At 54.3% G+C, this 14258-nt stretch overlaps 1 protein-coding gene across 2 annotated transcripts in view; it reads left to right on the top strand.

Moving 5' to 3' along the window:
- Positions 1-14107, top strand: part of PLEKHG6 (pleckstrin homology and RhoGEF domain containing G6) — a 15942-nt gene extending 1835 nt beyond the window's left edge. Inside the window, exons 4-17 of one of the 2 annotated variants that reach the window (XM_021690680.2) lie at positions 1080-1235; positions 1792-1956; positions 2312-2407; positions 2687-2737; positions 3124-3273; positions 4198-4308; positions 4463-4612; positions 4801-4938; positions 5246-5365; positions 5756-5888; positions 6006-6121; positions 12156-12301; positions 13004-13696; positions 13903-14107. In XM_021690680.2, coding sequence (XP_021546355.1) covers positions 1080-1235; positions 1792-1956; positions 2312-2407; positions 2687-2737; positions 3124-3273; positions 4198-4308; positions 4463-4612; positions 4801-4938; positions 5246-5365; positions 5756-5888; positions 6006-6121; positions 12156-12301; positions 13004-13696; positions 13903-13912 — 2235 coding nt within the window. In that variant the 3' untranslated portion in view covers positions 13913-14107. Of the gene's footprint in view, positions 1-1079; positions 1236-1791; positions 1957-2311; positions 2408-2452; positions 2587-2686; positions 2738-3123; positions 3274-4197; positions 4309-4462; positions 4613-4800; positions 4939-5245; positions 5366-5755; positions 5889-6005; positions 6122-12155; positions 12302-13003; positions 13697-13902 lie in introns of those variants that run through there. The other variant, XM_021690682.2, reaches the window with a different exon arrangement.
- The last annotated feature ends 151 nt before the right edge of the window (positions 14108-14258 follow it).

Below are 14258 nucleotides of genomic sequence, written 5' to 3'. Positions count from 1 at the left end.
GGGGGGGGGGGGGGGGGGGGGGGGGGGGGGGGGGGGGGGGGGGGGGTTAGGGAGAGAGCGGGGAGTGTGCCACCCACTGGGATGGGCACCTCCCAGACTCCAGCCTCTAGTTGGGAGGAGCCTGTGGGCTCCCTGAGACCTGCTCCCTCTGAGTCAGCACTGAAGGAAGAGCAAAAGTTCAGGGTGTCCCTACTCTTCAAGTGGGGAGGGGTGAGGGGCCTGCCTTGGCTTCCCCACAGCTCCACCCTCCTGGCCTGCCTCAAATGCTGACCAAGGAAAGGGGTGTGGAGGCCGTGCAGTCTTTCCCTCAGCCTCCAAGCTTCCCCTTCACCTTGAGGACAGTTCTGCTTCCCGCTCGGGGTATCCCCTGCTTTCCTGGAAGAGGATTTGGCCGTGGGAGACCAGGAGGACAGCTGGGGACTCTCCCAGGCCGAGGGCAGGAAGGGAGCCTAGGAAGTATGTGGTGTTTAGTCAGGCCACAGGCAGATCACGGAATGTGACCAGGCCTGCCCAGGAGGAGACCTGTGGCTGTGGTGTCGGTCTCTCATGAGGAAGCACAGCCACTCCCAACTGGAAAGGACACAGGCCGCACGCCCCTGGGGAGGAAGCCGCACACGTGCGTCCCCTCATCCCCACGTGCGAGGGAAGCCGTTCCCACGCAGGGGAAGCTGGGAGGGACCCAGAATGCAGCACGCACTGTGCCTTGTGCATGCAGGCCCGCGGGACAGGGAGCACACGTGTAAGTGGGCGGATCCTGGGGGCTGTCCACGCTAGAGCCCGGGCGTGTAGGTACCTGTGCTCCTGCTCTGGAGGAGGCCCCACTTCAGCCCCAGGGCCCACTAGGGGGGCCAAGTTGGTGTGCCCCTGCCCAGCTCAGCTTGGCCTCCCTGGCAGCCGCTGCTGTGACTCAGAGCAGGAGTGACTCACCCCAAACTGGTTTTCAGGGGAGGGTGAGCAGGCCCCACTTGCAGGGGTAGGGGACACCATCTGGAGTCAAGCCCAGCCCTCACTACCTCTCTGGGACTTCTGGGAGAAGGGAGGCCCCCTAAGAGCTTACCCTGCTCTTCCTCCTCCTCCAGGATCCCAGTCGCCGACGCCTCCATGGCTACGTCCCCTTTGCCAAGGGCTCTGGCCAGGTCCGAGCCGTGTCTCCCCTGAAGTTGCGAGAACCAGAGCCTGAGAAGTGGCATGGAGGCCATTTTGTGGCTGGCCCACCACACTCCCCCAAACTCAAAGTAAGGGGCCCTCCTTCTCCCATCCCCGTGCTCACAGTCCGAGCTGTAGTGTCCTCCACAGATGATCAGAGCAGAGAGCATGGCCAGCCCCTCCAAGAAGTGGGATTCGGTTCTGTGGAGAGACCCTCTCAGGGATGCATCTGCAAGCCATGCTGCCGCATAAAAATGTCCGTTTTATAGGCAAATGTCAAAATGTCACCTGAGACCGCAGGTCCCCTGGTCTCTACCCACAGGTCCCTCTGAAGAGTTCTGTCTTAGGAGAGCCCTGGAAAGTATCTTTCTGGTCAGGGAGCCTAGGTCAGACTCCTTTGTCATGCACCTTTCTGCAGGCCAAGGTGTCTCTCCACCCGTGTTCCAGCAACGCCCTTTCCCCTGTCCCCCAGGCTTCCGTGTCCCCACTCACAGACAGTGCTACTTGCCACCTCCCATTCCCAGACATACATGCATGCGCATGCGCGTGCACACACACACGTGCACACGCACACAGCCATCCCCAGGCCAGGGGTCTGCGTGCCCAGGCCATGGCCAGGACTGATCCCCTTTTCGGCTCCCCCAGGAAGTCACCAAGGCCCACCAGCTGGAGGTGAGGCTGCATACATTCAGCATGTTTGGGATGCCCCGCCTGCCCCCTGAGGACCGGCGGCACTGGGAGATAGGAGAGGGCAGAGACAGCGGCCTGGTCATTGAGAAGTCCTGGAAGGAGCTGGTGCCTGGGCACAAGGTGGGCCTGGAACACAGCGTCTGTCCCTGCGGTGTCATAGACACACACATACACCTCACCTCCACCCTGGACGAGGGAAGGGCCTTGGGAAGTGGCGTCACGTGGGGAAAGCATTTGGAGACATCTTGCTCTAGGTTCAACTCCCGGTTCCGCCACTTACTAGTGACACCTTGATGGAGACAGGAAACCTCTCTGGGCCTCAGTTGCTTCATCTGTAAAATGGGGATAACACCACCTACACACTTGGGGATTAAAAGGTCATCGTCTGTGAAGTAGATCTAGTAGCATTTAAACAGGTGGCAGCTGCCATTCTTGTCATGATTCCCCAACTGAACCAGGGCTGTCCCCGCTGCAGGAGATGAGCCGAGAGCTTTGCCACCAACAGGAAGCGCTTTGGGAGCTGCTGACCACCGAGCTGATCTACGTGCGGAAGCTCAGGATCATGACTGATGTGAGCTTCGCCCAGCTCTGGGCCAGGCCCCCACCTCAGCCATCCACCCATCTCCCTTGCATGGTCCCCCACTCCTCCCAGGCCAGGAGAGAAGGACCATGGAGGGGGGTGGGGGGAAGGTGGGGCAGATAACCAAGAGATCCTCCCATTGGAGACCTGCTGGGGATCTTGGGAGGCAGGTTAGCAGTGGCAAAGCCGAGGGGACACGTTGAAGGGCTAGGTTGGGGTCCCCAGAGGAGGAGGTCAGGTGCTGACACCCTTGGCCTTCCCTGCTTCCAGCTCCTGGCCGCCGGCCTGCTGAACTTGCAGCGAGTGGGACTGCTGACCGAGGTGAGTGGGTGCTCAGGAGGAGCTGGCACATCCCAAGCTCTGAGGCCGCGGAGTGGAGGTGGGCTCCCAGAGAGCCTCCCAGGCTGCTCTGTCTGAATTCCCTTGACCCCATTTTCCAGGACACCCCCTGCCCTCCTACTCCCCTTCCTGCTCTAGACCCCAAGCAGGCTGGCCTCTCCTCTTTTCCAGACTCAGCAGAGCTCAGCCCAAGTGCCGGAGGAATAGAAGGGAGAGCCCCAGCCCCTTAGATCTCTCAGCTCCCCTGCAAGTTTCATCCTGACCCCACCCTCTGCCAGCCAAGCCTGTGGGTCCTTGCCTGTCCACAGCCAGGGCTGACTGACGGTGACCTGCCAAGGCTTACGGCTAAGTTCTGCTCCATCCTCCAGGTATCAGCTGAGACCCTGTTTGGAAATGTCCCCAGCCTGATTCGAGCCCACAAGAGCTTTTGGGAGGAGGTGCTGGGACCCACCCTGGGGGCGACTCGAGCCTCAGGCCAGCCTCTGGACCCTGTCAGCCTGCAAAATGGCTTCTTGACGGTGAGACATGGCAAAGGGCCACATCTGGCTGGGGCGGGCCTGGGAAGGCCCAGAGAGGTCCTGTCTGCAGGATGTGCCTCTGCCCCTTGAACTCTTCTGTGACTTGAGGGGGTCTGAGAGCACAGCCCCCACCCCAGAATATCACCTCACCTCCTGCCCTTCATTCCACAGGTATGATCTCTGTCCCAAAAGTTCTTTGGTCTTTTGGTGACTCTTTTGAAATGAAACACAGCTATCTCAGGGAAGGGTTATACCTAATCTCTTAACTATAAAATCTTACTTCTTGGCCAGAGATGCATTGCCAAACAGCTGGGAGAAGAATGGGGCCTAAGCAAGGCATCCCCCAGGTGACTGGGGGAAGGGGCATAAAAGGCTCCAGAGCACCCCGAGCATGGAGAAATGTGATAAGAGAAAGCAAGAGGCCTGGGGTCAGACTTTCTTCCACACTTTTACCCAACCAGGAAGACGTGGGCCTTGCAGAGCTGGAATGGGGTACAGAGGTGGGGGGCTCATCTCCTGGGAGCCATAGGCAAGCCCCTTCCCCAGGAACAGGGCTTCTGGGCAAGCCTCAGGTCACTAGCCACCACCTGTGTGAAATGGGAAGTGCAGTGTCCTGAAAACATTCCAGCTGAATTATTGATGATGGGAGAGTACGTCCCCAGAGCGGCAGGGCACAGCAGGGGCTGTGCATGGGGACTCAGAGAGTGGCAGTGGGTCTGCCTCCTGGGACCTCAGTTTCTCCCTGGAATCCAGAGAGAGGGACTGGCAGTCACAGGTTGGGGAGAGCGTCATGGGGAGTAGGGATTGGCAGGAGCTGGACTAAGGGTCAGTGAGAGGCTCTCTCCCCACTGGCCCCCATGCTCTGCAGCTGGAGGCCGGATTTCATGACCTTCTTACCCCTGCCTGCCCATGTCTGTCCCTCAGTTCAGCCAGCGGTTCCAGCCCTATGTCCAGTACTGCCTACAAGTGAAGCAGACCATGGCTTATGCCCGGGAGCAGCAAGACAATAATCCTCTCTTCCATGCCTTTGTGCAGGTGGGAGAGGGGGTGCCTGGGAAGGGGGCTGGGGCAGGCCCTAGACAACCAGGTCATCCCTGATCGCCAGCTGGGTCCAAGGCCGAGTCCGTCACTGGAATGGGGCAGCAGGGGGCTGGCAGACTCCTGACCCCCTGCCCCCCTCTGCTGGCAGTGGTGTGAGAAGCACAAGCTCGCGGGGAGGCAGACGCTGGGTGACCTGCTCATCAAACCCCACCAGCGCATCACCAAGTACCCACTGCTGCTCCAGGCTGTGCTTAAGAAGAGTCCTGAGGCATGCACCCGAGAGGCCCTGAACGCCATGGTAGGTGGCCTGGCAGGGCCATGCCCTTGGGAGCCGGGGACTGATTTCCAGAAATTCTTAAGGGTCTCTTTCCTCATATGTATGTGGCAGCGTGGCACCGGCTGGCCGCCCACGTTGTCATGGACTCGGGAGATGTACAGGGTAAGGAGCTGAGCTGTTCCTCCTTCCACACCCCACCCGTCACCTAGATTGCCGCTGTGGAGTCATTCCTGCGACACATCAATCAACAGGTCCGCCAGGGCGAAGAGCAGGAGAGCCTGGTGGCTGCAGCCCAACGCATCGGGCCCTACGAAGTGCTGGAGCCGTCCAGTGAGGAGGTGGAGAAGGTGAGGGAGGGCAGAGGGAAGGAGGCTCCGAACAAGCAAGGTCCCCAGGGGAACAATGAAGCAGCAGCCTGGAGGGTAAGGGGCAGAGCGGCCACAGAGGGGCCGTGCGCATCACTCCTTCCCCATGAGGAGGGCCTAAGGGGTGGTGTTCCAGAGACTGAGAAGGAGGTACTGGATGCTCCCTCTCCCTCCAAGAGGGCAAGGATGAGGCGGGAAGGTGCCGGCGACAGAACAGAGAACCACCGTGGCTGGGAGGGGGAGGCAGCCCTGCCCGGCCCCATGATCCTCCCCACCCCGTGTCCCTCAGAACCTGCGTCCGTTCTGCACCCTGGACCTGATGTCCCCCGTGCTGGGGGTTGCTTCTGAGCACACCAGGCAGCTGCTGCTGGAGGGACCCGTGCGAGTGAAGGAGGGGCGAGAAGGAAAGGTGAGGGGCTGTGGGGAAGCTCGGAGAAAATGGGAGGTAGATTGAAGAGAAGAGAGGGATGCCGGGAGACAGAATACAAGTCAGAAAAGCTGGAAATGGGCCAAGAGGTGTGTTTATGTGTGTGTGTGTCTCTCTGTCTGTCTGTGTCTGTGTGCGTTGGGAGGAGGACATGGCGTGGTAAGCTCTGGTTGTTTGTACGCCCCTGAGTCAGCCATGGTCCCTGCCTGTGAAGCGAGAGACGGGCCCGAAGTGACACCCCTTCCAGCCCTAGCACCCACAGTTGTGCGCATGTGCACACGTGCACACACACCACACAGGAGCCTGATCCGTGTCCCGCCCTCCCCTGCTCCAGCTGACCCTTGTCTCGTTCTCCTACACATGCCCTCCCAGCTGGACGTGTACCTCTTCCTCTTCTCTGACGTGCTCCTGGTGACCAAGCCCCAACGCAAGGCAGACAAAGCCAAGGTCATCCGCCCCCCACTCATGCTGGAGAAGCTTGTGTGCCAACCACTACGAGACCCTAGTACGTCTCTCCTGTGGGGGCCTTTCCCTTCTCCTTTCCTCTTGGCGAGGGGAAGGAGCAGCCAGGATGGGCATCAAATAAGGTCTAGCCCTTGAACGGACCTTCTTCTCCACGCAGACAGCTTCCTGGTGATCCATCTCACTGAATTCCACTGTGTCTCCAGTGCCCTCATCGTGCACTGTCCCAGTGCTGCAGACCGTGCCCAGTGGTTAGAGAAGACTCAGCAGGCCCAGGTGTGTGGAAGCCAGAAGTGGGGAGGGCTGGGGGGCTCCTCAGAGGTCAGAGATGCGAGCACAAGAGGGAAGGAGGGAGAGAAAGAGGCTGGGATGGATGCAGGTTGAGTCTGGTTCAGCCCCTGGGATAGATGCAAGTTGAGTCTGGTTCAGCCCCTCAGGAGGGAGACACAGCCTTGACCATCCATAAGAGCATGAAAGAAAGCCTTTGGCCAGCGACTGTGCCAGTCACTGGGAGAGCCCAAGACAGCATCCCCTAAAGGTTTTTACACCCTGAAACAATGGTCCTCTGGACTTTGTCTTCCATTCAACATCAGTGGAGCACTTGCTAGGTGGAGGCACTGGCTGGGTGCTAGGGACTCAGAAAAGAATAAAGCACCATCCCTCCCCTCAGGGAACATGCACTGCAGCCTAGCTAGACATGTTAGTATACAAATAATAGAAACCTGTACACAGACTGGAACTATGGCTGAGAAGGGAGATTTTCATTCTGTCTGGTGGGTTGGTTGGGAAAGAGACAATGCAGAGGGATGGATGCTGAGACCCCTTCACAGGCGGCTATTGTCTGAGCACCATTTGTGGGGATATCTAGGAGTTCGTTAGGGGAACAAGGATGGGAAAGAAGGGTATTCCAAATGGAGAAGCAGAATGTGCAAATGTGGGAAACATGAAACATCATGTGTGTTGAGAGAACCACTGGCCTAGTAGTTCATATTACCAGGATATAAAGTCCAAGGTCAGGTATAGTGGCAGAGAGGCCTGGGAGGTAGGTACTACCAGATCATGCCTACTACTGGATGCTATGCTAAGGAACTTGAACTTTGTCCTATAGATGACGAGGAACAAGTGAAGGTATTTAACAGGGCAGATTTATGTGATAAAAGCTAGAAGAATTCAAGAGATCCAAATAGAGCTGTATTAGTTACCAGAAACTTAATGGCTTAAAGCAACAGAAACGTATTCTCTCACATTTCTGGAAGCCAGAAGTTGAAAATCAAAGTGTCAGCAAGCCCACATTTCCTCTTCAAGACTCTAGGGGAGAATCCTTCCTTGCGTCTTCCGGCTTCTGGTGGCTTCAGGGCTTCCTCAGCTTGTGACTGTCTCACTCCAGTCTCTGCCTCTGTCTTCATGTGGCCTTCTTCTCTGTATGTCTCTGTGTCCAAATCTCCCACCTGGGTCTCTTACGCAGATACCAGTCATTAGATTTAGAGCCCACCCTAAATCCAGGATGGTCTCATCTTGAGATCCTTAACTGAAGATCTTTGCACATCTGAAAAGACCCTTTTTCCAAACAAGGTCACAATCACAGGTTCTGGGGGTGAGGACCTAGACATATCTTTCTGGGGCCACTATTCAACCCACCATAGAAGCAGAATGACCAAAGAGTAAAGATTTAAATTGGCCTTTTAAGGCTAGGGAAGACCATGAGCAGAAAAATCAAGGGAGCAGTTGGGTTGGATTATCTGGGGGACAGGGACTGTGTCTAAGTCAGGAGCAAAGGGTTTATGTGAGCAAGTGATGAGAGGCCAGGTTCTACAGGACCCCCAAAAGCTACAGAAGAGGGTGGACAGGACGAGGTTGAATTGAATGGGTTGACAAGAGAGAGCCACCATGGCTTCTTGAGCAAGGGAATGCCATGGTGAAATCAGTGTGTTCGTCTTGAATTGACAGCTGGCAGGGTGATAGGTGGGCTGGAGGGGGCAGAGACTGGTGGCAGGAGATTTACTGTACTAGTTCGGGTGTGAAAAACAGAGGTTTAGTGCCATGTTCTTAGGGACATGTTGCAAAACGGGAAAAAAAATGTGTGGGGGTGGAGGTAGAGAAAGGAACTAAAGAAGAAGAAAGAGACAGGTGAGCCTTTGGGAGACTGTGGTTAAGAGCCCATACTGAACATAAGAACTGGTTCGGACACCCATTCTACCTCTTCCTAGCTGGGTGACGTTGGGTGAGTTATGTGCCCCCCGCACACACACAAATAATAACAGTCCTTGCCTCATGGGGAAGAGTCAAGGAAGTCATTCTAATTAAACAGGCAGCCTACTGCCCAGCTCTAGGTAAACGCTCCCAATGCAGGTCACAGGTTAGGAAGATTTGAAAGATCGCTTTGGCAATGGAACCCCTGAGTAAAACGAAATCTTACAAAGAGAGAAAGCTGTTGGGTTAGATGTTGCTTCCTGGGAGGGGTGGGTCTAGGGCACTATTCAGTTTTAAGCGAAAGCACTTTGAAAATGATGTAGTGGGGGATAGCCAAGTGGAGATATCTTAGGGGCTTTGGGAAGGATAGAAATATAGCCCTGGGGTTCAGGTGGGGACAAAGGATGAACTATGAAAGTTGCTAAGAGAATAGATCTTAAAAGTTCTTACCACAAGAGAAAAAAAATTTTTTTTTGTAAAGTGTATGGTGATAGATGTTAACTAGACTTACCGAGGTGATTATTTTGTAACATATACCAATAGTGGATCATTACTCTGTACACCTGAAACTAATATAATGTTATATGTCAATTATACCTCAATTACCAAAAGGGCATTTTGAACAAGGAAAGACTATTTCTAAAGAATGTAACTTCATTATTTTTACAGTTTAAATCAAATTGGTGGTTCTCATAGGGCTTGCTTTAATGAATAGATAATAATGATTTGTCATTAGCACATTAGGTCATTAGGGCTTCTGGAACTTGTGAAAATAGTTTGTCCTTTAAACAATTTTAAGCATTCTTCCTGCAATCTTTCCTATAATACCATATCATAATGTGGAGAGCTTATTTAAGAAAAGGAAAGTCAGAGCTTAGTCTCTGTTTAAATAGTGTATTTAAAACTATGAATTAGGAGAGTAAAAAATAAATATGAGGATTTTGCCATTTAAAAAAAAAGAATAAATGAAAGACAGAACCTCAAGATCTTGTGTCTTTCAGCTCTACTGGACTGCCACTTCCTTGAATACCTAAACAAGCCACAGGGCTCCCCAGGGCAGCAGGCGGGGGACCCTTACTGGAGCCCCTTTCCTTCACCACCCCACTGTCAGAACTTTTTCTTCTTCCTTTGCTTCCCAGTCCCAAGATGACACCCCCCTTCCACCTCCCTTTAGGACCCCCAGGGGACCACTACAAACTGTTAGGATTTTATTCCAACTAATTCACCTTCAGAAGTCTCACTCCTGGTTAACAGGGGAAGGGAAGTCACTTCTGATACATAACCAAGCAGTGCACCAGCTCCCTGGCCTCGCTTAGCAAAACAAAGAACAAAGAAACTGAAATTAGTTTGTCCTGCTATTGTCTCACACCGAATTCTTAAAGAAAACTGCTGTCTGTTGCCACCAGTCTTTGTAAACTGATGGGAGCAATAGAATATCTGTTGGTCCCCTTGATAGAGCAACCACCCGGGGACGAGACTGTTGCTTTCTCCCCCTCACAGAAATGTAGGTGTAGATTTATTCCCCACAGGTCTAGCCTGGGTAGCTTAAACTTTCAGGGGAAAAAATGAGCTTCTCCAAGGAAGACAGACTAAACCTGGGAAATGCCCATGCTTAGGGACTGGGAAGAGGAAAAAGGAACCAGTGATGGGAACAAAAAAAGCTGTCAGAGACAGAGGTCCAAAAATGGCCGGAGGGGAGACTGAAGCCGGCAGCTGAGGGAATAGACGGAGCCCAGCTCTCACCTGTTATCTGTGTTCTTACAGGAGTTATGTCATCTCTCCAACCCCAGTCACCATCTGGGGAATTGCAGTGATAGTGGGCACTACCATGCAGGAGAGATGGGACAATTATTGTTGCTGCTTGGCACAAGGCCCAGGACTTAATGGGCGCTCCATAAATGTTTGTTATTGTCATCATTAAAAGACAGTGGTGGTCAGTGGCGCCAGGGCAGGGCTATGTATAGCTGACTGGGGAAAGGCCTCACAGCTGCTGTTCAGAGTCCGTGGGCACCTTGAGAGATCCGTGTTAGTCCACTTGGGGAACTTTGGGAGGAGCAGATGAATCGAGGAGCAACCCCAGAGGCAGCAGCGGGAAGAAGAGGCGTTTCCTGTCAAGGCTGTGTTCTCCACCAGAGCAAAGGACAAGAATCCTGCTGGGGGAGCCCTCCCTTCCTCTTCTTGGCTTTGTGGAGGGGTCACATTTTGGCTCAGGCACCAATTTCCTCTTCCCTTCGCAACTTGTCTCTCCTCTTACCCAAGCTGAGAAGATCCTCCCAGTGTTGCTGGAGAGGCTTTGGGGTGTCTGGGAGGACCTCAAATAGCCCCATTCCCTGGTGCCTGAAGTCCCCTCCCTCCCTGCCTTTTCCTACGGTTGGGCCAGGGGCACGTTTAGTGGACATACTTGTACTACCCCAACCCCTTCCTTCCAGTTCTTTCCTTCCACACACCATTCCTATCCTGGACTTCCCAAACACTCAATTGAACTTGGGTCATGTGGGGCCAAGGGCATGGCATCTCAGCGCGACAAGCAGGCTGCTCCAGCTCCACCCTGGCCCCAAGAATGACTCCGCCCACCGTCCTTATTTCTTGTTCCATCCCACATTGGAGAGGAGGGAGGAGGTCATAGGACCTGGCCCTGGTGTGCCAGTTTCCTACCCCCAGGCACCATCATCCCTTGCTCTGGCCAACTAACTAGTCTTATGAGACTGCTAAGAATCTTTGCACTGCTTTGTCACTCATGAGACTGAGGGACTGGAGACCCAGAGAAAGGAAACTTGCAGTATAAACCTGATGCCATTTTCCTATCCCTGTTCATCCATTTTTCCAACATGTCTCTTATCCTGACCCAGCTACTGGCTGTGTTTCTGGAGAGGCTTTGGGAAGGTCCAAGTGTCCAGGAGTTGCTGCTTCATATACCTCAAGCTGGGGAGATAGTCAAAATATTTAACAATCAGTACGGCATGGTCATCATCCAATCAGAGTGGAGCATCTTGGGGGTGGGGGGTGTCCTAGAGGTCCCCTGCTGTGCCATGTTATCCCTCTAGCTGCTGGATCTTGAGGGATGGGGTAGCCCTAGGGAAGGGAGGCAGGAGGCTCAGATAGCAGCCCTTTGCTTCCCAGTTATGCAAGCGCTCCAATATTTTAACAATGATATGGCCATACCAGCGAGTACTGATATCAGAGCTGCCCACAGCTGCCACCAGCACCTCCCTTTTGCCCAGCCTCTGCCTTCAACCTCTCTGCAGGTTCTGCTGCCTTCCCTCCCCCTCCCCAAGCAAATGTTGTCCTTTAGCAACTCTTTACCCTTTAAGGCTGCCCTTCAAAAACAGGGCAGTTGCTGAACCAGGACTCAAAGAGAAGGCCCAGTCCCAGTTCTGCTTCTCTTCCCATGGGACCTTGAGCAAAAGCCTTTGTCTCTCTAGGTCTTGTTTCCTCATCTGTAAAATGGGCTAATACCCATGCTGTCCACCCTGCAGGGTGATGGTATGTATCATATGACCACATGCATGTGGAGGTGCCCTATAAGCCACTTCTCAGATGTCACTACTTGATTATCAGGGTACCTGTGTGAAAATGTTGAGGGAAGAAGACAGAAAATATAGTGTACCCTCTCTCTATTCCTCTTGCAATGGTCTTGCTTTCACCTCTGAAGGACAGCAGAGGAGAAAGCCTGACCCTGTCCACCCTGGTGGCAGGAGCAACTTGAGGCCCTGCACCCTTCAGAACATTTACATTGCCATCACCATCTATCAGGGAGGGCTTCCTGAAGGAGGGGACAGACTGGATAAAGGGCTTGCAAAGGGGGCTTGAGAAGCAGGAAGACCTGTGCAAGCAGGAAAAGGGGCCTTCTGTTCACCCCACCCACCCCCAGGGCCAGCTCGAGAGTTCAGATCCTGGCTCTATCCCATCGTCCTTTGCTTCATGACCTTGGCAGTTACGTAGCCTGAGTTTTTCCGTAGCAAAGTAGGAATAACAAATAATATCTGCCTCATAGACTTCATAATATATTCAGAATCTGTGAGGATTAAATGAAATAATGTCTGTAGAGCACTTAGCACCAGTCTGGCATACAGTAAGTCTCAATAAGTGAGAGCTCTTAATGAAAGTATGCCCATCCCAGGTCACCCTGCAAAAGCTGAAGGCAGAGGAGTATGTCCAACAGAAGAGGGAGCTCCTGGCTCTCTATCGGGACCAGGACCAGGAGTCCCCAGGCACCAGGCCCTCCTCGCCTTCCCCGGAGGGCTCTCAGAGCAGCGCAGAAAGGAGGTAAGACCCACAGGGACCACAAGTCTCTCAGAGTAGGGGAGCTGCGGGAAGGGAGAGAGAGAAGAGGAACCCACAAGGCAGAGAAATGTCAACACAGTTTTGGGGGGCATTGGGAATAGATCGAGGAACCCAGGCTATGGGTTGGAGTAGAACAGGTTTGGCACCAGCCCTGCAAACGGCCACATGGGACAGCCTAGGGGGTTAGCCAGCCTCCGGTTGCCCGGATGAAGGAAACAGACGCAAGCAACGAAAGCTCCCTGAGAGGAGCAGGCTCCCCAGGCCCAGGGATGGAGAGGGAAAACCAGTATGGATATGCAGAATGTTCCAGCTGCAGGGATCCATTGAGTCCAAATCCCCAGAGAGGGCAAAAGGTTCATTCACAGTAACACAGCTGTTCAGCAGCATGGTTAAGGAGAAAACAGATCCATCACTGGGGGATAACCTCAGGGGAGCTCAGGAACCCTTCAGCAAATACCTGAGCACCTGCTTGATACAAGGTCCTGGCCCAAGTGCTGTGGCTAAAATGCCTTAGAGGAGCTTACTACAGTCTAGCCAGCAAGATGAGAAAATAATCATACGGTGTAAAGGTGATACCGAAGTAAGTTTGGAGGAGGGGCCATTTCTGGATGGGATGAGACTTCCTGGACTTGAACTTGACCCTTCAGCACGGGATTGACCATTTACTATTACTATTACTTGTAGGACTCCTGAGTTCTCGACCATCATCCCACACCTGGTGGTGACAGAAGACACAGATGAAGACTCTCCGTTGGTACCAGATGATACCTCAGACTCTGGCTACAGCACCCTGATCCCAGGCTCCCCCAAGGGGCCCCACTATGTGAGCCATCTGCGCCCACAGGCCCTTCGGCGTGACCCTCGCCTCACCTTCTCCACCCTGGACCTCCGAGATGTTCCTCTGCGCCCTCAGCCTCCTAACCCCCAAGCTCCCCAACGCCGAAGCACCCCTGAACTGCCAAGGGAAGTTATCCAAAGAGGAAGCAGCCTTCCCAGGGGAGATCAACCAACCTGGTCTGAGGAAGAAGATGGGACCTCAGTGGGAGGGAATGTGGTAGCGGAAACCTTGCATCGGGCCCGACTTCGGGGACAGCTCTCCCCATCCCCGACCCACACAGACTCTGCTGGGGAAAGCCCCTGGGAGTCCTCAGGGGATGAGGAAGAGGGGTCCCTCTTCCTGGGACCTGGCTGCACCCTCTCCCCCCACCCCCTCCGGGCTGAGGATATGCTCAGAGAGATCCGGGAAGAACTGGCCAGCCAAAGGATCGAGGGCATCCCTGAGCCTAGGAACGGCAAGCCTCGGAAGCTGACCCGGGGCCAACTGCAGAGGATGCGTGGGCCCTACATCATACAGCTGGACACCCCCCTGTCCACATCGTAAGTGCTGAAGGGAAGGTGGCCTGGGAGGGAGCAAAGAAGGCCCATATGGAGTGGGAGGGGGTGCCAGAGTAGGATGTTGGTGGGGCGGAGTCAGTATAGAAGGAGGGCACTACCAGAGCAGGGGCTGTGGCAAGGAAGGGCACTTAGCCTCGCTCTTCACCCCACATCTGACTTGACCTAACACCCACCTCCTTTCTTTTCAGAGAGGTGTGAGGGACACTCAGGACCTTTGGCATTTCTCCCAGAGGAAATCTCTCCCCGAGAGTGCTGGTCACCACCCCACCCCTGGACTCTACCTCAAAGACCACACTTTCCACTAAGAAGCCACTCCGCCTCTCCTGCTCAGAGGGCTTTGGGATCAAGTGCTGTACATTTTTGTACCATAGACATACCAGAGCCCCACATAAAGTCGTGCATAAAAATGACTGCCTGGCTAGATGAGGGTGGGAAGAAAGAGAACCTGATGGGGAGGGGCGTGCTCACAGGCTACTCCTTTGTCAACTGGCATCATGGTGGTGGGACGTCTGGCCCAAGCTCAGGGCCTTTCCCATCCCACCCC

This window comes from Neomonachus schauinslandi, chromosome 5 (assembly GCF_002201575.2).
Source record: "Neomonachus schauinslandi chromosome 5, ASM220157v2, whole genome shotgun sequence".
Taxonomy (NCBI): domain Eukaryota; kingdom Metazoa; phylum Chordata; class Mammalia; order Carnivora; family Phocidae; genus Neomonachus; species Neomonachus schauinslandi.
The sequence above is the reverse complement of the archived record's forward strand: the minus strand, read 5'-3'. Positions and strand labels throughout refer to the sequence as shown.